Source organism: Mirounga leonina, unplaced genomic scaffold (assembly GCF_011800145.1).
Source record: "Mirounga leonina isolate KUSES-001 unplaced genomic scaffold, KU_Mleo_1.0 Mir_96, whole genome shotgun sequence".
Taxonomy (NCBI): Eukaryota; Metazoa; Chordata; class Mammalia; order Carnivora; family Phocidae; genus Mirounga; species Mirounga leonina.
The window spans coordinates 6,681,201-6,706,455 of NW_023270871.1; the positions used below are offsets into that span (position 1 = coordinate 6,681,201).

The window sequence follows — 25,255 nt, forward strand, 5'->3', positions numbered from 1 at the left end:
ATTTCATCTTAGAAGAATTTTATGAGATAAATTGAACAGGTAATATCGTTGTTCTTTCAAAGGAGAAAAAAAATAGCCACAACTTCAAGGAACTTAAATAATAATAGGATTAGAAATATTTTGGAGTTGAGACAAGGATAGACTTAATATTTCATTTTGTTTTGGGTCACAGGCCCATTCTGGTACCAACCTCTGTGGCCTGAATGAGGCGGTGCTTTAATTGGCCAGATTTGGCAAACTACATGGGCTTCAAACTACATGGGCTGAGGTGGCAAAAACAATAGCTGAGCATTTTGCCATCAATCTAGCTTTTACCACAATTGCTTGTGATTTGGCTTTCTATATTTCTACAAATACCTGCTTATGAAATGGTCAGTTGAAGGCTGTTTTATCACCTATTTCTTTACTCTAATGCCCCTACCAGTCTATACCCAGATCATATAAAACATTCTTATAGATTTGCAGCAGTCATGCTTGCTGAAGCCTTTTTGTTTTAATTAAAGAATTTTATTTTAATATCTTTGGCAAATTTAAATTTCACAATCAGTAAACTTATTGTTTTTAAGTAAGAGACAAAAGAAAAAACAAAAAATATGTGTGAGAACAAATGGGTAATTTTTTAGAAGTGAATAGAGTAGAAATACAATGACAAGGATCTTTGAGAAGTAAAGAGAATTCCTTCTTTTTAAGAGAGCTAAAATTTTTATAAAAAGCTGAAAATTTGAAAATAATATGTATAAAACTGAATCAAATAATCAACAAAAATAGCAAAAATTCTTGAATATATAAGACCATAAAAGTCACACATATATGTTTAAATATTATTAGGACCAGAAAAAAATTATTTGATTTTAGAAAATGGGTCACTCATGTAAATTTAAATCTCCATCTGTCTCTGAAATTGTAGGCTGGTTTTTCAGACTCAAATAAGAAGAAATTAAAATGGAATAGAAATAACCATAAGTAGTCAAAAATCTTCATTCCAGTTCAGTATTTTTCTTCTGTTGAAGAAAAAAGAAAGGTTTCTAGGAGTTGGCTCTTGAGTTCCACAATTCTAAGTAGGGCTCTTGAATTTACAGTTGGAAGGGATATTAACGACCATGTATTCCATCCTCTTCATCTTATAGATATGGACACTGAGGCACAGAGGCATTAATTTATCTAAGTGAGCATAGAGCTGGGTATTTTCAAAACTGGCTACCAAATTGCCAAAAGCAATTGATGAGAATTTGGTGCAAGGGGGGAGAAGGAAATGCTTCTGTCTCACTTCTTCTGCCCTAAATGTTGGACCACTTATGTCTCTTATCACTTCTAGAGAAAAGTGATTAAGGATAAAGAAAGAGGAAGGCACTGTAAGAAGAGACACAGCAGGAGAACATGAGGGATGCTATAGAGGGCCCATCTTCTGATGTAGTATAATAATGATGCTCTTTCCAAGGAAGTAGAACAGAGTCTTGCCTTATTTCTCCTGTTCAAGATTTAAATTATAAACTTTATTTGTCGCCTAAGTATACTTTATGATGGTGCTAGACAGCACCTAAGAGATATTTTGAGCTGCAGTCTCATATAATGCTTTCAACTTGACTTTTCTTGAAAGCTATAAATGCGTTTCCAAACTATTTTCAGATTTTTGAAGGTGTTTAAAATGAAGATTTATACTTTTCCTTTCTCCACAAGTTACTGAATCACTGAACTGATTATCTCTAACAACTAGAGAAGAAATCTCTCCTCTTGGTCTCAGCACTCCATCTGAACTTTTATTGAATATTGGCTGTTTTTTGGAGAATAAGGCTCTCAACTGTTGGAGAACTTTGCTTGAGGATATTTTTATTATTTCATTCTAAGGAAAAGTATTTCATCCCTGGTTATTCCAGCTGCAGAGGAATTGATCAAATATTCCCTCTGTGCTGTCATCTTTTCCTCATCAGTAGGGGGCACTTGTGGATTTAAACTGACTTTAACCCATTTTGTTCCAAAGAAACCAGATTGGCCAAATTGTTTCTAGTGTTAACCCTCCTCTTCTATCACCCAAAGGTGTTTTTGGATTCCTCATTTAAAAAAAAAAATCAATATATAAAAAATATAAATGAGACCTTCTGTTACCTATCAGTAAATTCTCAACCTCATAGCCTGGAACCCAAAACACTCTGTGATCTAAAATTTTCCTGGTGAAGGCCTGCTTCTCTATGCATATCAAGTGCTACATGTAACTATGTTCCAGATGTTTGGCACTTTTGTATTTTTGCATACCTTAGCCTGAAGCACCGCTCTGAGTTTTCATGAAATCAAGTTTATGAAATCAGATTTCAATTGCTACCCTTCTATCATTTTTCCATTGAGAAATACTGGCATTTGTATTTAATGTCTGGAAACAATTTCTAAAACTCAGAAGCTCTGAATGAAATTGCTAATCAGGAATTTATTTCCCATTATAATAAAGAAGAAAAATTGTAATGTGTTTTATATCATGCCAAAGCCCCCCAAGCAATTTTCTAAAATGTTGCTATAATATAAATAAATGCCTATGTATAAGCAAGAAATTATATTAGGGTATAAACACTTAAACCAAATAGCAGTTACTTTATATGAAATAACATGTGTAACATGCTACAATCTAAACAACTTTTCCATGTTTCTTCTTTATTATATTTCATATTAAAGTGTACATTATGGGGCGCCTGGGTGGCTCAGTTGGTTAAGCGACTGCCTTCGGCTCAGGTCATGATCCTGGAGTCCTGGGATCGAGTCCCGCATCGGGCTCCCGGCTCGGCAGGGAGCCTGCTTCTGCCTCTGACCCTCCCCCCTCTCATGTGCTCTCTCTCTCATTCTCTCTGTCTCAAATAAATAAAAAAAAAATCTTAAAAAAAAAAAGTGTACATTATGTATTTAAAAACACTATAAGTTAAGATATATATGTACATATATATATTGTACATTATGGATAATTTAAGAGATTTTCACGGTATTTTTGACTACATTTTTTTTAACTACCTAGGAATTGACTTTAGATTCTAACATCTTGTGACCTATAAAGAGCTTCAACTGGTTTGTATTAAGATTACTTAAAAGTATTATCTAACCCCAAGATTATAAATTTGCAAACTCCTCAGGGGCAGAAATCTGTATTATTTTTTTTTATTTCTTAGATGCGGTATTCAATAGCTATTTACTAACTGAATATAATCCATGGATAAGTGTTATACCTGAGAGAAAATTTTTATATTGCAAACATTCATAGGTCAAGTGAGTCCCTAGTCACTTGCTTTATCTATCAAGCTTTCATAGGTGGGCAATGCAAATAATTTTAATGCAACATTCATTTTCACCTGGAGCTAGTGAAATGATTCTTAGGTGATCTAACTCACTAGGCATTAATACTTAAACATTATTTCAAAACTATATAGTATTTTATCTTTTTACACTTAAATAACAAGTCCCTGGTTGAATGGAATCAACTATTTCTAGAATTGGGTTGTAATAGAAGTCTACTCTATGGTAAGTATTTACACAGGAAGCAAGATCCACACAAGACAGTTTTCCATTTCTAGCCATTTGCCTGTATTTGGTACCATGAAAAAGTTAATAATTTGGAGTTGCCATGGGGAAAGGAAAGAGCCAGAAGGAAAGGAAAAGTATGAATAATGGACTTGGGAAGAATCACACGGAGATGATTCTCGCTAGAGAACAATGAGACATTGTGGAATTACTGTTAAATTATTGCTAAGAGATTTAGAATTCCAAGAAGCTGGAATCTATTGGGTACTGTGTGAATAATAAGAAAGAAATTGGTCACATTTGGCTTAGGAGTAATTTCAGTTAATGATGCAACAAAGTTGATAGGTCATGGGAGTTCCATTATCTTGCATTCAGCTGACCTCTTTTAATGAAGAGCAATGTATTGACATAGGCCTATCAAAGATGCATTACTGACCCTTGTTTGGAGATTTTAGGGTCTAGACATATCAGTTTGGTTTCTTTCTATTTTCCCTCTTGATCCCAGAGGAGTCAAGTCTGTAACTAGAGCTACAAGAGTATATTTGGGCAGATGGTTTGAAAATCTTTTCAGGGGATTTGTTTTGATAATGCAGTGTGGTCAGGGCTGGATCCCTTTCCAGACCTCTGGGCCCCAGTAATTTCTCTTGATTTCTTCCAACCCCCTGATGCTCCTAACTGTGACCCCTACTTTGCTGTGTCCTGGGACTTTGTGCTTTATATCTATAGGTGTATCTAACTAAGAGTCTTTTAGGAATCAAGAGTATGGTCCTGATGACATTGCTTTGTTGTAGATGGGTCTCTTTTCGTCTTCCTGTCCAAAAGAGCCCTAGTATGGATTTCATTGTTTAAACATTAGTATTGTTACATTTTTTCTAAAAAATTCTCCACAGAATATCTACTCAAATTTCTAATGTGCGGTACTCAGACTTTTTGCTTTTAACATTTTAAGCTTTCTAATTATGTTATAATGCCTACAAAACTAAACTGATCTCTGTTCCAACATTCTTCCAGGTGGATGGGAGATCTTGAGCTTATTCCACCTATCATGTCCTAGGTCAGGTTTTCTTTCCTTCCCCTTCCTGTATCACTATTGGTTACTCAGAGCTCTACCCTTTCTTTCGGGGAGATACAAGGGTCCTAAGCTATTGAAAGGGAGATTATATAGGGCAGATAGGATGGGGGTTGAGCAAGTTTTGAAAGCACATAGGAATCATTCCTGCTGGAATCCCCTGCTGTCTATCATTAGTGAGAAGGGCAACTAAGGCAGTGCTTCAGAGCAGATGTTGTGCACTTAGTTCTCAGTACATGCAGACTAAAATGTCTCTGAGCACCAAAAACATGATACAGTCACTGATTCTGCTCCCAGTTGCTCCCTGGCTCTCTATGTCCCAGAGAATTGCCCAGGCAAATTGTTTAGTGTCTAAACTCCAATTCCAGTAGAGTAATTTCTTTTTTTCTATCCTCCATCCTTTGGAATCTTTACCTAGTTTGGGAATTTGTGTATGTGTGCTGGGGAGGGGACTTGAGTCTTCTAAATATTTTCTGTCCCTCTTTTTTCTGTGGCTTTGGAACTTGAAAGCCAAGAATTTGTTACCTTTGTTCTCTGATTTTGAACTGCCAGGACTAGGGGTCCAGTGACTGAGTCATAGTGGACAGAATGGAGCTCAACAGTTAACACTTCAAAATGAGAACACCCTCCTCTTTATCTTCTGACTTTAAATAAAAGGGCTACTTGTGGAAACTGTTTAGCACGTAGACTCTGAATTCAGGATGCAGTACAGATGCTGCATATCACTGTCTTAGCTCTCACTGACTGTTATGTAATTGCTTGTTTATCAGTCTTTCTCCCACACCAGACTAAAAGTGGTGTTTTTTTTAAATTAAAATTAAAATTAAAATTTTAAAATTGTGGCAAAATATACGTAACATTCATATTATAGGGCTATCATCACCTCCACCCTCCACAGAACTCTTCATCTTCCCAAACTGAAGCCCCAGATCCATTAAACAATAACTCCTCACTCCCAACTCCTTCCCCCTCCCATCCCCTGGCAACCACCATTCTTTCTATGTCTATGAATTTGACTACTCTTAGGTACTTCATATAAGTGGGGTCATGCAATATTTGTCCTTTCGTGCCTAGCTTATTTAATTTAGCATAATGTCTTTAAGGTTCATCCATTTTGTTGTATGTCAGAATTTCCTTCCTTTTTAAGGCTGGTTAATATTCCATTGTATATATATATATACCACATTTTGTTTATCCCTTATCTGCTGATGGACACTTGGGTTGCTTCTACCTTTTGGCTATTGTGAATAAGAACATAGGCATATAAATTTCTGTTCAAGTCCCTGTTTCAATTCACTTGGGTATATATCAAGAAGTAGAGTTCCTGGGCCATATGGTAAGTCATTTTTAATTATTTGAGGAACTGGCCATACTGTTTTCCACAGTGGCTGTACCATTATATATCTCTGCAGCAATACAAAAGGGTTCCAATTTTACTACACCCTTGCCAACACTTGTTACTTTTTTCTTAATTTTTGTAATAATAACCATTCTAATTGGCGTGACACAGTGCTTCTTGATGTCTGGAATAATATCTTCATCTTCATACTCCCATCTATTCTAGATGATTCTAGTTGATATTCATTATAATAAACTATATGATTCATGGATTTAGGTTAATTCTAAGGAAGAATTTCCTGATAAGCTGTGCTGGCACACTCTCACCTCTTAAGTTCCATTCCTAGGTAGGATGTATGCAACAAGGGAAGATTTTAAGAATTATTTGTTAATTAAAGAAATGATCATGTCAAATTTGTCAATGGTTTCTTTTACCTGTGGGTGGACCTTTGATTTGGGAAGAATCACTTGAATGTTTTCTTTTATGTATGTATTTTATGTGAATGTGAAACAATTAGCTACTTTTTGTTCTAGGAACAAATATCATCCTTTCTCAAATTACTTAATATGCCAAGCTTAAAATAAATTGAAGGAAATTCAGGAAGGTGAGTAAATTTACATAAGAGACAGGAGGACCTTGGGAGCAAAGATATGGAGACATTAGATTGCTTTTTCCTTGAAGTTCAACATTATTAGAACTCATGGATTTAGACACCCTAACCAAGAGCAAATGCGAGAATTAGACACCAGGTTTCCAAAGAGGTCTGGGCACAACTCCAGGGCCTATGTTGTCCTGGGAGAAGCCTGGAAACCCTGGCAGTATAGATGCCTCTTGAGAATAGGCATGTGTGAGTGTGTGTGTGTGTGTGTGTGCATACTGAAAAAATTTATGTTGCTAAAGAGCTGTAACATCCAGCTGATACCCAGACTGGATGCAGAGGCATACTCTGAGAAACATGTTTTTCCAGTAGGAGTGGAAAATCTTATCTTCATTGAGTTGGGACTCACATAGGTTCTGGGACCCTAAATTTCGTGACAATGAATGCCCTAGTCAGTATGAATTTGGGCTGCCAGGACTGTGTTGGGTTTCTACTATTCTGCACTGGGGATCAGGCAAGCCTTAGGTCACCACTGAACTCCCAGCAGGGAACAAGGATTGTGACAGGTTGCTGTATTGCTTGTTCCCAGCAGCATCACCAGGTGCCAGAGCTGTCCATGAGGATAGAGGCAGCAGGGTACAAGGGAAGAGGAAGGACAAGGTCTCTAAATGTAGATAGGTTGTGTGTAACTCCTGGCTCCGGACTTCAGTGTCTTCATAAGCAAAATGGGCATGATGATAGCTCCTTCTCATAGGTTTGTTGTGAAGATTAAATATACAAATACCTGTGAAAGACTCATAATGGTGCTTATTATAAAGCAGCTCTCAGTAATGTTAGGTAGGAGAAGCAAAGAACAGAAACCCTATGGGTTGCCTAGTTTTCCAGTTTTTCTCCATAAGTATCTAGAATCACATGTGAGACTGAGTGGTTTATTATAGGATTCAAGATGGTGGGGGGAGAGAAGACTATGTAGACTTTTATTCAAATATTAAAAGGAGCATGAATGTCATTTTTTACCCTAATTTGGTGATGTTGAACATATTTCTTTTCATGTTTCCATGTAGGTGTCCTTATCAGTTTATCTAAAGTACATCTCAAATTGTCTTGTTAGCTGATATTTCTACTGAGTGATAACCATTCTCAAACCACCCAGGCTAAAAAGTCGATCCTGCTTTGAATCCTTTTTTTCCCCCTTGGTGTCCACATCCAGTCATTCACCAAACACTCAATTTTTCCTTCATAATGATCCTTGAATCTGTCCTTTCCTCTCTATTCTCACCTTTATTTGTCCAACTAGTCCAGACAAATTGCCAATAAGCTGCACATACTCAAGTGCCACAGGACAGAAATAGATTTTATGAGCTTGTGTTGAATTGGGAGCAAACAGGGCTGTTTCCTGGCAAAACTTGAAGTAGGTAAAATTTAGCTTTGGCAACTTGCATTTGCCAGCTTTTCCCCAGAGATGAAAAAAGCTGACATGGCTTCTGGCCAGGGCTGCACATCAGCAAGGAAATTCTCTGTGAGTTCCATACTTGCTAATGACATTCCACTCAGCTGCAGAAAGAAGGTAAGAATCTGAGTTTGGTCTATAAGCTTTCCTACATGTAAGACCATTTGCTCCATGAAGATAGGGTATGTAACTGTCTTTTTACTCCTGTAGTCTAACCATATTATAGGATAACCAGATGGAATTACAAGAAAGACAAAAATATCAAGACTGTCAGTGTCTTTAGAAGGATAAAAATTTTACTTGGCTGAGGCAAGTGTGGTTTCAATCCTCAGGAAAAACATTTAGTGAAGAATGTTCTCCACATTACTCTCACTCTGCTTCTGTGTCCTCACTTCTTCATGCTCAGGCCTGGAACTTTTGATATATTCACTGTGATTTTTAAAATTCTGGAAAGACTCAAACTTATATCCCTCTCCAGCTTCTGATTCTACATATGTTGACATTTCCCTTATCTATGAATGTAACAGGTGAGAATGATATCCAGAAATTTGTCCTATAAAATATAATTATGAAATGTGAATATAAAATAATTTATAATGTTCAATATGCTTTTAAAAATTCCACCCTTTCACTCTACATATTCTGACATACATCTCTAATTGAGAACAATTTCTTTAAAGCAATAGGCATTTTAGATTAAGTATGTGTCCTCATGAACCAGATAGGTCTGAATTTAAATCTCAGCTCCACCATTCGCTAACTCTAGAGTTCCCTCAGCATGTTATCTAACCTCTCTGCATCTTAGTTTCCTCCCCTACTTTACTAAGTTTTTTAGTTTTTGTTTTTAAATAAATAACATATGTAAAATGCTTACCTCAATGGCTGACCCATAGAGAGCACCCAAAGAGAAAGTTCAATTTTTTAGCTAAAAGAGATCATAGAAATCAGTTCACCCAAGCCTGCTCTGTTTCAGATCAGGAACAGGAGGTTTGGGACTAGAATCTATGACCCCTTATAAGCTAGTTGGTATCCATTAGAGAGCATGAGTTTTGGAACCTGGTGGATCTGACTTATTCTGGATTTTTCTAATTACTTCACAAACTTTATTTAACTTTTCTTATTCTTAATTTTTTTCATCCATAAGTCAGGGAATATCTGCCTGTGATATATATAAAACACTGAGACAATTCTTGGCACAATGTGAACATACAAATGTCTTTGTTTCCCCTAGTGGCATACAAAAGATGGGGTAGTAGTCATGATCAGCTCCAAGTACAGGCAATGGGCAGAGAGAGGGGAGCATTATCTGTAGAAAATTTAGAAATAGGAATAAAACTGACTAAAAATTGCCTTATTTTTATTATCACCATGCACAGTAACAATAAACAATGTCATAAAGTCAGTAATAAATTTCCTTTCTGAAAAAGTCTTTTGTTGGCCTAAGTTCTAAGTAATTGTTGAGAATACCGTTGAGATTAATTGTGTGTGTTTATGGAGGGGGCTTCAAACTGTCATATTTTTATCATTTTTCCTTTAAAATATTGTATTCTACATGGAAATTAATCCTGAGAAGAGTTGGCCTTTGGCACATACAGATCATGTTAGAGTTGTTCATTTGAGAGTGATTTTGTGGTGGAGTCACCTTTGCCTTTTTCTCTATACTCAAATCAACCCATGCCTTCAGGCTGGTGACACAATTTATCAGATACACCCATATTTGTCTAAATCCAAGCTTAGTTTCCAAATGAATCTCTTTCATCTAAGCATGAATGTGGTAATATGGCACTCTCCTGATGTCAATTCTACTATAGTCAGAGGCTGAAAAGAAGATTCAGACCTCGAGTCTTTCTACTCTGGCAGGTGAATGGTATGAGGGAATTTGATTAATATGATATTGCCAGGGGAAAACGTATGCCATGGAAACATGAGCACTAAAGTGTGTTTTTGAAATAAGGAGAATGGAGAGTCTGATTTCATGAGATTGTGTTTTAAAGCAAGTGACTGCAAATATCTCAAGTGTGATAAACTATTTGGAATGTGGTGACCACCTAGTGTCTATATTAGAAACAGAGACTGATAAATAAAAATAAAAATTAAAAAAAAAGAGAGAGAGAAACAGAGGCTGAGACTTGCCCTCAAAGAGATGGCACAAAAGAAAGCCAAGCAAGTTAAAAGGGACTGCCTGGGATACACTCAATGAATCAAGAAAAACATTAAAAGTATGTTTGGATAGAAATACTAAGTCCTGTGAAGGGAGAACTGATATGAACTTGGATAAGCATAAGGGAAAAATAGAAAAAAAAAAAAAAAACAAACTTTAATTAATTAAAAGAAAAATAGAACAGTGAGCAGGTAGTGTTTAACTATTAGCCATTCCCAATCCCTTCCCACTAAATCCCCCTTTTTATGCCCACATGCAGCTAGAGCCTGCAAAAGAGATAATCACTTTCTTAAAGTCTCTTGCAGCCAGAGGAAGCATATAACCCAGTTCTGAGCAATGAGATACAAAGAGAAATCTATTGGGAATTCTGCAGAAGATGATCCCTTCTGATAAAAAGAGAGAGATCTAGGAAGAAAGCTCTATTTCCCTCCATCTTTATCTTTTCTTCTGAGGATGCTGTTACAGAATTGCAGGATGCTTGAAACTTTAACAGTCATATTGCAACAGTGAGAAGAGACAGAGCTGTAGCACAAGGATAGCAGAGTAGAAAACTAAAAAGGCCTGGGTCCTTCTTGGCATAAACAAACCACAAACCAACCTTTCAATCACCTGTATAGGGACTTCTTTTTTATAATTTTAGATTAATAATTTTTTAATTTTCTTTTATTAGTGAAACAGAAACACTGTGTTCTTACTAATATATTAAACTGTTATTAATGCATAATATTTTAAGAAATAAAAATTGAGCATGCGGGCGCCTGGGTGGCTCAGTTGGTTAAGCAACTGCCTTCGGCTCAGGTCATGGTCCCGGAGTCCTGGGATCGAGTCCCACATCGGGCTCCCTGCTCGGCGGGGAGCCTGCTTCTCCCTCTGACCCTTTCCCCTCTCATGCTGTTTCTCTCTCTCTCTCTCAAATTAAAAAAAAAAAATTGAGCATGCAACTTTTTAAAAAGTTCTTTTTAAAACATTTTATGATACAAAATATTAATGATCTGGTTGTAAAGTCAGATTATTTTAGTATTTTGTTGTAATGGCTGTTATATTTGAAAAAAGATAACAAGGGAAGAAATGTATGTTTCATTCTAGTACTAAATCATGACACTCCTTTTTCAATTCTATCTACCAATGGTGCAAACTTTTTCTTTCTTTTTTTTTTTTTTATCAGATCCTCTTTGTTGAAATAAAGGTCTTTATATTTCTGTAGTGGTAGTCAGGAAATCTGTTATATTTGCAGCCCAAAGCATTGAACTGCTAAAGAGAGTGATATGAAATTAAAGCAGAAAATTGATTAAGCAGCATTATTTAGACAGTATTTCAAATGATACTACTCATTTTCTCTACACTTCAGGCAATAGAAAGAACAAAAGAAAATGTGCCTTTTATTTCTAGTTCACATTGGGAGACAGGAAGAAAGTGATTTAGGATCTTCCCATTCACCAAGTAAAGAACCAGTTTATTCTGATTTATTTTTATCCACTAGAAACTAAGAGTAGCTATGCCATATATGTCTGAGGGAAATTGAAGCAATTGCCTGAGAAGAACACTGTTTGTCATCATCGCTTCCATCTGACATGGGGCCTTACATTATGCAATTCTTAAAACTATGCAAATGGCTTCAGGGCAGGCACTGGATACTAGAAATCAGGCATGGAAAAATAAAAATACAAATAAGTACAAAAGTAGTGATAAAATATTAAGAAATTAAACTCAACAGTGCATTAAGGGAATAACATGAAAGCATAGAAATAAAGTATTAGTAAATCTCTAGATGCAATTACTTGAACAGTTAAAAGGAGGAAAATTATCTCAAAGGATCTCCAAATTGTCTATTATTTCCAGTTTCTGTCCTAAAGAAATTTACCAAGCAAAAGGAGTACAGAATTCTATATTTTTAGTGTTTTCCCAAACATTTACAGTCATCTTGCCAACTTCAAAATCAATAGATTTTTATTAAGAAAATGTTCCTTTATTAAGTTTTTCCAAGGCAAGGAATTCATTTTTCATTAGTGTTTTGTAATGTTGATCAAATTGCACAATTACAATAACAAAAACAAAGAGATGAACCATATTTCATAACAATGCAACTTCATCTTTGTAAATATAAAACTCAACTGGTAGGAAAATGCTGTTGTTAGCGCTACCAAAGGGTAGCTTCCTAGCTGTAAATATTCAGCTTTTTGTTAATCAGTTTGGTGAACAGAGAGAATAGAAAGCTTTGGTTAATCTGGTTAATTTACATTTGTGCTAATACTAAAGCCATTAACTACACTTGGCTATTAAGTGCTCGAAATGAGATTAGTGTAACAGAACTGAATTTCTTACTTAACTAAATATAAATTAAAGTTAAATTTAAAAACTAATACTCAGTTCATGGAAAACTTTTAAGTATATTTAGAGCAATTTGGTTATGTAAATCTATTTACAACTATATATTTGTGAAATTTAAATATAAATCAAATATCTAACAAAATTTAGCATTTGAACTCAGATGTACTGCAAGTGTAAAATAGGTACTAGATTTTGAAGACTTAGTATGATAAAAAGAATGTAAAATATCTCATTGATAATTTATCTTGGTTACATGCTGAAATTATATTTCAGGCATAGTGGATTAAATTAAATATATGTTGAAAATTAATTTTATCTTTTTCCTTTTCCTCTTTATGGTTACTAGAAAATTTAAAGTTACATATTTAGATTACATTATATTTTATTGGACAGCAGTGGTCCAGAAGTTTTACTGGGTAAGTTTCTATTATATCTATTAAAATATATAATGCACCTATCTTTTGATAAAGAAATGTATCCTACAGAAACACTTACATAGGTACCTTTACAAATACAACATACTGGGTGTTCATTTTACTGATGTGACAGCAACTGCTAGGAAACATTTTCAATGATCTTCCAATAGCGGTAAAAAACTTGTTTCAAACATACATATGGAATGCTAAACATTGATTAAAGAAAATATAATATATATATACCCAGAGAGATAGAAAGATAGCCATATACTCCAAAAAAAAAAAGATAATGGAACTATAAATATATATATATATATATATATATAAATCCCACTTCTACTGAATAATTAAAACCCTATTAAAAAGTATGTGTACTTTCACTATTTTCTATAGTCTTCTATATTTTTTGCAGTTTTCAAAAAGCATGTATTATAATTTAAAAATAAGGCTAGTGACATGGGACAATGTTTCTACATGTTGATCTATGTAATTCTGTTCTAGAATGAAAATAACTATAAAAATAATTTTCTAAACTGCTGATTTGTAGAATCAACCCATAGGCAAAATATGGATGACTTAATTTTAGGTATAGAAAAGATTATGAATAAGTTAAATCCTGCCAATGTAAAAGTCATGGAATTTGGAGATAGTGGGAGAATGCAGCATTGCTGATTTCTTCATCTCAGATAATAGAAAGTCAATATAGTGCCTAAAAAGTTGTGATTTAAAAACTATTTACGTCCAAAAGTTTACTACTACAAGGAATTAAATGTAATATCACAAAATTATTTGAGGATTGATAAGCTAAATTTTCACCCTTCATAACAAAGAGTGAAAAGAAATTGTCAATAAAGTAAGTTATTGAGATTTATTTAACATTCGTTCAGCCTTTATTTGTTGACTGGGATAAATATATAATAAGCTAGTAAAATTAGTAAACAAACTAATTCTGATCCAGATAAATGTTATAAAGTATAAGATAAATGTTACAAAGTAAATAAAGAGGGTAACATGATAGAAAGCAACCAATGTGGCTGTTGTATCACTAAGGATTATGTTTATCTATGATGACTAGAAAACTTAATTAACAGTGGCTTAGACAATAAAGAAGTTATTTGTCTCATGAAATATGAAGTGTGGTTTTTCAGTTCATGATTGATATGGTGCCAGGATCTGATGCCATTAAGGAACAAGTTTCTTCCTTTCTTCCTGTTTTGTCATTCTTAGCACGAATTTGCTGCACAGCTAACTTTCTGTCTGCATTCCAGGGAAAAAGGATGAAATAGAAGAGACAACAGACTGGTTTAAACTAATGTCTCCTTGGCCAGGACTGTGTGGTGTGGCCTCCCCTAGCTACAAGGGGGCTGAGAAATGAAGTCTTTATCTTTCCAATACCTGCATGAGAAAGCAAGAGGAACGGAGGTTGGATGGGTTCAGCAAGGATTGCTTCTTTAAACTAAGACCTCAAGGATGAGAAGGAAGCCACACAAAAACCAGAAGAGTAGCATTCCAGGAAAATCCCTGTTGGTGCCTCAAAGACAGAATAGAGGCCAGTGCAACTGAAGCATAGGATGCAAATAGGAGTTCTAAAAGATGAGGTTAGAGAGACAGGCAATAATCAGATCATGCAGGGACCTGTAGGTCACAATTAGGCATTTTGATTTTATTCTTAGTAGAAGGGCTTTAAAAGGAAGAGTAATAGAATCTGACTTCACAATTTAAAGACTTATCTGGCTGCTATACAATTTACCCTTGAACAACATGGGTTTGAACTATTGTGAGTCCATTTATATGAGATTTTTTTCAATAGATATAGTACTGTATTTTCGCTTCCTTGTGATTTTCTTTTTTTTTAAATTTCTTAAATTTATTATTTATTAGAGAGAGAGAGACAGCGAGAGAGGGAACACAAGCAGGGGGAGTGGGAGAGGGAGAAGCAGGCTTCCTGCTGAGCAAGGAGCTGGATGTGGGGCTTGATCCCAGGACCCTGGGATCATGACCTGAGCCGAAGGCAGATGCTTAACGACTGAGCCACCAAGGTGCCCCATTCCTTGTGATTTTCTTAATAACATTTTCTTTTCTCTACATTACTTCATTTTAAGAATATAGTACATAATATATATAACATACAAAATATGTGTTAGTTTTATAATTTATATTATTGGTAAGGCTTCTGGTCAATAGTGGTCTATTAGTAAGTAAGTTTTGGGGGAGTCAAAAGTTATATGAGGAAGAAAAAAGTTTTATGTAGATTTTGGACTGGGGGGGGGGAAATTGGTGCCCCTAATGCCTGCATTGTTCAAGGGTGAACTATATAGGAATTGGATTGAAATGGGGCAAGGGTTGAAACAAGGAGACCAGTTAATACCTGGTTTAACAATTCAGTTAGGAAACAATGGTGGCTTGGAGTAAGAGGAGCAGGGATGTTGTATACAAATGGAAAGATTCAAGATGTATTTTGGTCAGAGAGCATTTTTATGACTTGCTTATTGATTAAATAGGGAGGTAGGAGGAAAAAGAAAAAATCAGGGATGACTCCTAGGTTTTCAGTATGAGCACTCAAGTAGATCATGGTGCCATTTACAGAAATGGGAAAGACTATGATATGACTTAGTTTGGGTTAAGAAGTAGAGTGGAATCTACAATTCTATTTTAGAAGGGTGAAGTGTTTGTAGGGCTTATTACGCATGCAAGGGGGCAGCTGGTCTATGAGACCAGAGCTCAGTCAAGAAGTCATTATTAGAGTTAAAAATTTTGGAGTCATTAACATAAAGGCAGTTTTCCAAGCCATGGATTAAGCATATCATTTAGAATTGTGGTGATAACCACCAGAAGATCAAAAGCAGAATTAGTTAAAAGTTATTTTTCTCCAGGGAAAGTGATTGGGGTTTGTGGGATTGGATGGGAAACTTTAACTTTAAATTTGGTACTCTGCAATTTTTTAAAGTGTGTATTTTAATCATATACTTAATATCATATATCTATCTATCATCTATCTACATACATATCTCAAAAGAAACAGAATGTGAACAAGTAGAAAAAGAATAAAACAGGATGCAAAAACCAGTTAAAACTGTATGCTTTGGTATATCCATTTTACACTTTTAAAATACTGATCTAATTATTCATGATGATGGTGGGAGCCAGTTATTTCATAAGGACAAACTAGAATATTTGGCTTTAAGAAAAGCTAAAGAAAACTCATGGGTATTTTAGTGTTCAGTACCCTACAATTAGCAATTTGGTTTCTTTCAGGGTCTGGGTTAATTTTGGAAACACTTCGGCTACATCTTTCTGAACAAAGAATTTTTGTTTAGTTTTTAGATGATCTTAGTGACACAAAGTGTTAAATGAATTCCTTGGGACCCAAGGTCCACTCTGTTCTTCAGACTATTTCAATTCATTCTTCTGACATGCCCTTCCTTTACTTTCTTAGGGTGACTCCTGAACCCACTGAAACTTTTAAGTAAATAGATGTAGCCTTTCGGAAAAAAGAAAATGGAGATCTGAATTCCACAAATATGGAATTAGCTGATTTTATTATTGAACAAAGCTGATACCCTGAATGCATGCTGGTAGCCAACATGTGACTATAAAGCTGTAGTGTATTTTCAGCTCTATTATATGGAAGTAAAGCTATAATTGTTATATATCATCCTACTTTCAGTAGTAGTCAGCAGATATTCAATTTGCATCAATAGTTACATTGAACTAACTTGATATCCTATATTTCATAACTCTTTAGCAAGTTTACTGTGACATTGTTTTTATCATATTTCTTTATCAGATTTATTCTCACATCCTGTTTATCATAATTCTTCCTCAGAACCTTCTACAGTTGGCCCTGACAGCATGTCTTACACGTATGATTAGTCACATGCTTCAGCGTTTCTCAGTGAAGTTAGATTGTTCTGTTTACCTACACAAAAGAAGAGCATGGGGGGGTGTTAGGGAAGGAGACGTTAGGGAATAAAACCACACAGTCTTCTAACATTCTCCAGAATGATTTGGGTCATACGTATAGGATAGCTAAAATGTGAGAGGTATGGGAATGTGTGGATGAGAGAGGAGAGAGAAGCTCAGATTAATTGAATATTCTAGTTTTAGGTTTCTCTATATGAAGACCATAAGCAAGTGAGAAAGACTCGGAATTTTGCAAGTAGTAATTAACAAATACTGGATTTTTTAAAAAATGAAGTATAAATGTTAATTTCTCTGATGATATTCAAGTAACTGCCAGTATTAATTACAAATACAATAAAATTCAGTCTTCTTATCTGTACATTTAATGCCCTCTATTATCTGAATTTGAATAATCTCCCCAGCTTTATCCTCCTATAATAGTGATTAGGGTAAGAGGACAGAATGCACCCACCTTCTAGGACCATGTAGCAAGGTCACTAAAGGAACTTTTCAGACTCCAGACATCATCCTAGAAATTGTTGAACCAGGATTGAGTTTCATAGTTCATAGGTAGTGTATGTGGTATATAGGTATAGTATACACCTCAAATGTTTTGAACTAAAAAACCCAAGGAAAAGGTTGATATTAATTACTATAGGGGAATCTGTCAGTTTGTTTTTGTTTTGTTTTGTTTTGTTTTTGCCTGTTTAGCATCTCTGTTACCTTTGGGGAATACCCTCCTCCAATTCCTGTACACCTCTTCCCTACGATAATCACAGGTGGGCACAGGTGGGCACATGATTAAGGCTGAAGAAATTATAATACCTTTCTGTTTCCTTTAGCTACTGTAGTACTTCCAGTACTATGTTGAATAAAAATGGTGAGAGTGGACATCCTTGTTTTGTTTCTGATCTTGAGGAAAAAGCTGTTTTTTCCCATTGAGTATAATGTTAGCTGTGGGTTTATGATGTTAAGTATTTAACATAGTACTTTATTTTGTTAAGGTATGTTCTCTCTAAACCTTCTTTGTTGAGAGTTTTTATCATGAATGGATGTTGTATTTTGTCAAATACATTTTCTGCATCTATTGAAATGATCATATGGTTTTCATCCTTCCTCTTGTTGATGTGATGTATCATGTTGATTGATTTGCAAATATTGAACCACCCTTACATCTGAAAAATAAATCCCAGTTGATCGTGGTGAATGATTTTTTTAATGTACTGTTGGGTTTGATTTGCTAGTATTTTGTTGAGGATTTTTGCACCTCTTCATCAGAGATTGTGGCCTATAGTTCTTTTTTTGTGGTGTCTTTATCTGGTTTTAGTATCAGGTTAATGCTAGCCTCATAGAATGAATTTGTAAGCTTTTCTTCCATTTCTATTTTTTAGAATAGTTTGAGAAGAATAGGTTTTAACTCTTCCTTAAATGTCTGGAAGGATTCACCTGTGAAGCCATTTGGTCCTGGACTTTTATTTGTTGGCAGCTTTTGATTACTGATTTAATTTCATTGCATGTACTCAGTCTGTTCAAGTTGCCTATTTCTTCCTGCTTCAGTTTTGGGGAGGTTATATGTTTCTAGGAATTTATCCATTTTTTCCAGATTGCCTAATTTGTTGGCATGTGGTTTTTCATAATATTCTCTTATAATCCTTTGTATTTCTGTGGTGTCAATTGTTATTTCTCTGCTTTCATTTGTGATTTTGTTTGAGTCCTCTCTTTCTCTCTCTTTCTCTCTCTCGGAGTCTGGATAGAGGTTTATCAATTTTGTTGATATTTTCAAAGAACCAGCTCCTGGTTTCATTGATCTATTTTTTTTTCAGTTTTTATTTCATTTATTTCTGTTCTTATCTTTATTATTTCCTTCCTTCTACTGGTTTCATGTTTTGTTTGTTCTTCTTTTTCTAGCCATTTAGATGTAAGACTAGGTTGTTTATTTGAGATTTTCTTGCTTCTTGAGGTAGGCCCATATTGTTATAAACTTCCCTCTTAGAACAGCTTTTGCTGCATCCCAAAGATTTTGGACCATTGTGTTTTCATTTTCATTCATCTCCATATATATTTTTTATTTCCTCTTTGATTTCCTGGTTGACCCATTCATTGTTTAGTAGCATTTATTTATCCTCTATGTATTTGTGTTCTTTCCAGATTTTTTTTTTTTTTTGTGGTTGATTTCTATCTTCATAGCATTGTGTCAGAGAAGATGCATGGTATTAGTTTAATCTTTTTGAATGTGTTGAGACTTGTTTTGTGGCCTAATATGTGATCTATTCAGGAGCATGTTCCATGTGCACTTCAAAAGATTGTGCTGTTTTCAGATGGAATATTCTGAATATATCCAGATCCATCTGGCCCAATGTGTTATTCAAAGCCTCTGTTTCCTTGTTGCTTTTGTTTGGGCAGTTGTCTGACCTTGTATGTGGGATGTTAAAGTCCTCTATTATTATTGTATTACTATTGATTACTTTCTTTATGTTTGTTATTAGATGCTTTATGTATCTGGGTACTCCCATGTTGAGTGCATAAATATTTATAATTGTTATATCTTCTTGTTGGATTGTTCCCTTTATGATTATGTAGTGTCCTTCTTTGTCTCTTGTTACAGTCTTTGTATTAAAGTCTCTTTTGTCTGATACCATTATTGCTACTACAGCTTTCTTTTCACTTCCTTTGCATGAGAAATGCTTTTCCATTCCTTCACTTCCAATCTGCGTGTGTTTTTAGGTCTGATATGAGTCTCTTGCAGGCAGCATATAGATGAGTCTTGTTTTTTTATCCATTCCATCACCTTGTGTCATTTGATTAGCATTAGTCTATTTAAATTCAAAGTAATAATTTTTTTAATATTCCAAGTAATTATTGATAAGTATATACTTATTGCCATTTTGTTACTTGTTTTGTGGGTGTTTTTGTAGTTCTTCTCTGTTCCTTTCTTCTCTTGCGCTCTTCTCTCATGGTTTGCTAGCTTTTATTAGTAATATATTTGGATTCCTTTCTTTTTATTTTTTGCATATCTATTACCAGTTTTTGATTTGTGATTGCCATTAGGTTTATACATAACATCTTATGCATATAACAGTCTATATTAAGTTGATGGTCACTGAAGTTTGAACCTATTCTTTTTTTTTTTAAGATTTTATTTATTTATTTGTTTGTCAGAGAGAGAGGAGAGAGCACAAGCAGGGGGAGCGGCAGGCAGAGGAAGAAGCAGGCTCCCCACTGAGCAAGAAGCCTGGTGCGGGACTCAATCCCAGGGTCCTGGGATCATGACCTGAGCCAATGGCAGGCGCTTAACCAGCTAAGCCACCCGTGTCCCAAGTTTGAACCAATTCTAAAAAGCACTAAATTTCTGCTCCTCTCCTCCCCACATTTTAGGTATATGTCATACTTCACATCATTTTATTTTGTAAATCCTTTGACTGCTTTTTATAGATATAATTAACTTCACTGCTTTTGTGCTTCCTACTTTTCATACTCCTGTATATGGTCTTTCCTTTCTGCTCAAAGGATCTCCCTTAACATTTCTTGTAAGGCTGGTTTAGTGGTGATGAATTCCTCTAACTTTTGTTTGTCTGGAGAACTCTTTATCTCTCTTTCCATTCTGAATGATAGTCTTAGTGGATAGAGTACTCTGGCTGCAGGGTTTTTTTCCTTTCAGCAATTTAAATATATCATGCCACTTTCTTCTGGCCTACCAAGTTTCTATTGAAAAATCAGTTGAGAGCCTTATGGGGTTTTCTTGTATGTAACTCTTTTCTTTTCTCTTGCTGCTTTTAAAATCCTCTATCCCTCCTTTTTGCCACTTTAATTACCATATGTCTTGGTGTGGAACTCCTTAGGTTGATTCTGTTGGGGGCTTTCTGTGTCTCCTGGATCTGGCTTTCTTTCCTTTCCCAGATTTGGGAAGTTTTCAGCTATTATTTTTTTTCAAATAAATTTTCTGCTTCCTTTTCTCTCTCTTTTCCTTCTGGGATCTTTATAATGCAAATGTTATTATGCTTGATGGTATTCCTGAGTTCCCTTAATCTATTTTTATTTTTTATTCTTTTTTCTTTCTCCTGTTCAGCTTTATTGCTTTCCATTACTCTGTCCTCCAGGTTGACCCTTTATTCTCCTTCTTCTAGTCTACTATTTATTACCTCTAGTGTATTTTAAATTTCATTTATTGTTTTCTTCATCTCTGATTGGTTCTTTTTAATATTTTCTATCTCTTTGTTGAGGGTCTCCTGAGGTCTTTCACTCTTTTCTCAGGTTCAGTGAGCTTTATGACCATTACTTTAAATTTTCTATCAGACATACTACTTATCTCCATTTCATTTAGCTCTCACTGTGATTTTGTCCCATTCTTTCATTTGTGACTTATTTCTCTGTCTTTTCATTTTGTCTAACTCTCTTTGTCTGTTTCTACGTGTTAGGAAAGTCAGCTACATCTCCTGCTCTTGAAAGTAGTGGCCTTATGAAGAAGAGGTCCTGTAGTGCCCTGAAGTGCAGTGTCCCCTGCTCACCAGAACCTGGTGTTTCAGGATGTCTCCTATATGTGTTTTGTGTTCTTTATTGTTGTGGTTGAGCTGCATTGGCTTTCAGTCCAGTATCTGCAGTATCTCTTTTTGCCTGTCGTGGGCAGAGTTTGGTCCCTGTGTTGTTAGTGGACCAGTTAGAGAATGCCTTGGGTCAACCCTCATCCCAGTCGAGTTAGACCAGGTGTTTGCCTGTGCTTCAGTAGCACTGAATTGGTGCTCTCCCTGTGTTGCTCCTGAGAAGCTTTCATTGGTGTGAGAGGCCTCTAGTCAGACCGGATGTCTGCCCATAGCCCACTGCTGGGGTCACAGTCAAGTTGATGTGTGTGGTTTCTTTCCCTCTCCCTGGGGCAAGAGTCACTTTGGGGTGGTGCTGGTCCCTGTTGAAGCTGTTTGTAAACAACAGCACTTTGTAATGCCTGCTATAATTGTGTTGGATGGAGCAGGTCCACAAGAGAACATGGCGATAAGGTGCATAATGCTAGCAAGGTCTGAACAAGTCTACTGTTGAAAATACTTTATTTTCATTTTACTTATATTTTGAGAAGGTATGTAGGGGCAAAAGATAAGAGCAAAGTTTTATCTACAGGAGAGATGGCATATTAGAATATGAAATTAGTCTATGTTACTAAAAAAAGAAAGTAATGTTTTGATAAGGGGTCAGTAAACTATGCTTGCCCATTACTGGTTTTAATAAATACAATTTTATTAGAACACAGTATAAAGACAATATATCCTGCAAAGGCAAAATATTTACTATGTAACCCTTTAAAGAAAAGTGATTTGCTGACTCATATTTTAGGTAAGTGTGCTTATTTCTTAACTAAAATATGGAGAAAACCAACCACAATTAATTGTGGGAAAATGAACTGAAGTTTAAATATTCACCAACAGCCTTTGAGGAGCCTCTGTTTGCATCTAGCCCTGACATAAGGCACTTAAGTTATCATACAGCAAAAGGGATCTGGGAGGGGTTAAATGGCTTTCTTTGGTGGGGAAGGTTGGAGTGTCTACAGGACGGGAGTGAGATACTAGACTAGAGAGCACAAACAAGGGATTAGAAAGGTTAATGAGAAGACAGGTATGAGCAAGAAAACATGATACAGGCTGGTCAGCTACTTCTATTGCAAGTACAGTTACATTTTTTTTCTTTCCATAATTCCTTTTGAGAATTACCTAAACCGTGAGTAAATAATTTCTTCTTTCCAATGTGGTCTGATATGTCTTGGGTATGGACAATATTTGGGAGGAAGAAGGTCTAGAGAAAGGCTAGTCTCACTCTTCAGCCATCAGGGGTTTCTGCAGGCTATGAAGAAGCAACCATGCTGGGTTCTGCAGTTGCAAGGATCTGAATCCTGCTGAATTGAAAGAGTTCTGAACTTGAAGAGAACCCCAAGTCTTAGATGACAACTTACTTAGCTTTGGGCAACTCATTCTTGATAGCTTTGTGAGATCCTGAGCAGAGGACCACCTAAGTCATGCCTGGATGATGGACATTGTTTTAAGCTACTAAATTTGTGATAGTTTGTTATGCAACAATAGAAAACAAATACACCTTCTTTAGGTAAAATGTACTCCACCTACATTCTCTGCCCCTTTCCCTGCTTTTTTTTTCCCCATCTGCATTTTATAGTCTAAATTATTTATAGTCTAAATTATTGTGTGTGTTCATTGTCAGTTTCTCCCACTGTGGTATAAGTGCAGGTTTGATCTCACTTGTTTACTCCCCCCAGTGTTTAGAAGAGAACCTGGAACATAATAAATAATATGTATTTGTTCAATGAATGAAGTAAGATGCTCTTCTCATTTCTTTGTTCTCTCTGTCACTCAGCTGACTTTCATATTTCCAAGTTTCCCAAAGCAGAACTTTTATCTCTTCAATGTCTATCTTAAGGGGGACTTACCTCTCAGCAAAGGAGAAAAATATGGCAGCTTCACAAAAAAGGATAAAGGTTCACAAAGAATCTCCCTTCCCAAAGGACTAGAAATAAGAATGAGATTGTCATGGTAATTACCATCTGTAGCACAGAATGATTATTAAAGAAAAAAAAGAATCAGAGTGAATAAACTCTAAAGTTTCAATTTTTATGCTTTTCTCAGAATGAACAAAAGATATAAAATCTTTTCACACATCCACATCCACACACATTACATACACACACATACGATCATCGATCTAGAAATATCTAGAGTTTGTAGATTGAGATATAACTTCTAAGGCCTACAGAATAAATCTGAACTATCTTACCTAGAACTTTGTTTTTTCCTAATCATGAGTGAACACTGATGTCTCCAGCCTGAATAAGGCCACTGCAGTAAAAAGTATTCTTATTTGGTTCCTCAGCCTGGGACAAGCCTTGTACTGAGACTCAGGACTATGAACACAAACTGTCAGATTGAACCACTGGATCTAACTGGGACCTGTCTGAACTTGTGGGAGAAAAAGAAGCAAACTGGTAAGCAGTCCTCTCCTGCCCTTCTCAGGGCTGGGCATCAGTGAGATTTGCTAACTCTCTGTGGTGTTTCTCATTTTTCTGACTCTGCAATATAGAAAAGATTGTGGACAAATTAGAGACAGAAGGTGAGTTTTTTAGGAATCAAGTTGCCAGGAACAAGAGGTTTTTGTTTCCATATGAAAGCATAGGTTTGAAAAAGAATATTGTAACATTTCAGCATGTTACTTCCTTATGTTCTCAAGTCCTTCCAGTGGAGGAACCAGATTGGAGATTTATGGACATGACCATCTTGTGCACAGTGTCCAAACTGCCCTCGACAAGTGTAGGTTATTATTTTTTTTTAACTAACTAGTCAAGTCCAAGGACAAAAAATTTAGTTAGCACTTGAATAAAATAGATGTGAGTGATGTATGTTTCCCCCTTTTTGAGAAAGTTCAAAGATGGGAAGAAGCCATTAATGGAAGTGAACTGTGACATTTATAGATGACATAAGTGTGATTACACTGTGAAGTCTACCTCTCTTTATTACTCCTTTAGGCTCCTATTGCACTTCTGGTATCTGTTAGTTCCCACAGCATATACATTAGAAATGGGCCATGTGGAATTCATGATACCTACACAAAAGCATTTCGCAAATATGAAACCCCACCTCTAAATTTCCTGCAAATCAGTTGATCACCTATAAGCCTTCCATCCATCCTTGCTTTCCTTTTTTGCATTTACTGTCAACTTGCACTGAAGGTGGACCAGCTATTTATTTCTGGACATGGGCATGTGGCTAGGAGTTGTACTTGGTGGTAGTAGGGCTTATAGCACAATCTCTGAATATGAGCCTAACCCTTGTTCTTCCCAAGTAAACAAAGACTGGCTGATCCCAACTTGGGGTGGAAACTGGCCTTCCTAATCTTCAAAGGTTTACATCTTGTCTTATGTCCAATGCTAAACTCAGTTTGGAAAAATGTAGTTTCTCCAATCAGTATTTTTTCATTATTCTTTTTTTTAAAGACTTATTTATTTATTTGAGAAAGAGAGAGAGACAGGGAGAATGAGCAGAGGGAGGGGGAGACAAGAAGACTCCCTGCTGAGTGGAGATCCTGGCGTGGGGCTTGATCCCAGGACCCTGAGATCATAATCTGAGCTGAAATCAAGAGTCGGACCCTTAACTGACTGAGCCACCCAGGTGCCCCCCTTATTCTTTTATATAAAAACAAATAACATCCTTTCAGGTCATTCCAACTATGAAAATATGAGAGGAATGATTCCACTGTATATTGTGAATAGAAAAATTATGCTTAGGTGATTTCTTTACCAAGAAAATGACATTAAAAATTATAATTAAAAACTTTGTGTAGAGGGGACTGTTTTAGATTTCCTAAGAAAAGATGTAAAAGACACTATTTCTTTCAAGCAACTAAAAATATATTTGTTGATAAAACACATTTTAAAAGGTCAATTTCCATTTTATTACTTATTGCTACATAATTATTTTTATTGTAATGTATATGGAGAGACTACTGTGTGCT

General features: G+C 35.6%; 1 protein-coding gene across 4 annotated transcripts in view; it reads left to right on the forward strand.

Moving 5' to 3' along the window:
* LOC118006413 (F-box only protein 4) overlaps positions 1-25,255 on the forward strand; it is a 382,076-nt gene that overhangs the window by 67,539 nt on the left and 289,282 nt on the right. For 2 of the 4 annotated variants that reach the window (XM_034999069.1, XM_034999071.1), the window contains exon 7: positions 23,621-23,732. The exons of 1 other annotated variant lie outside the window; for it this stretch is intronic. In XM_034999069.1, coding sequence (XP_034854960.1) covers positions 23,621-23,732 — 112 coding nt within the window. Of the gene's footprint in view, positions 1-23,620; positions 23,733-25,255 lie in introns of those variants that run through there. One more of the 4 variants, XM_034999074.1, reaches the window with a different exon arrangement.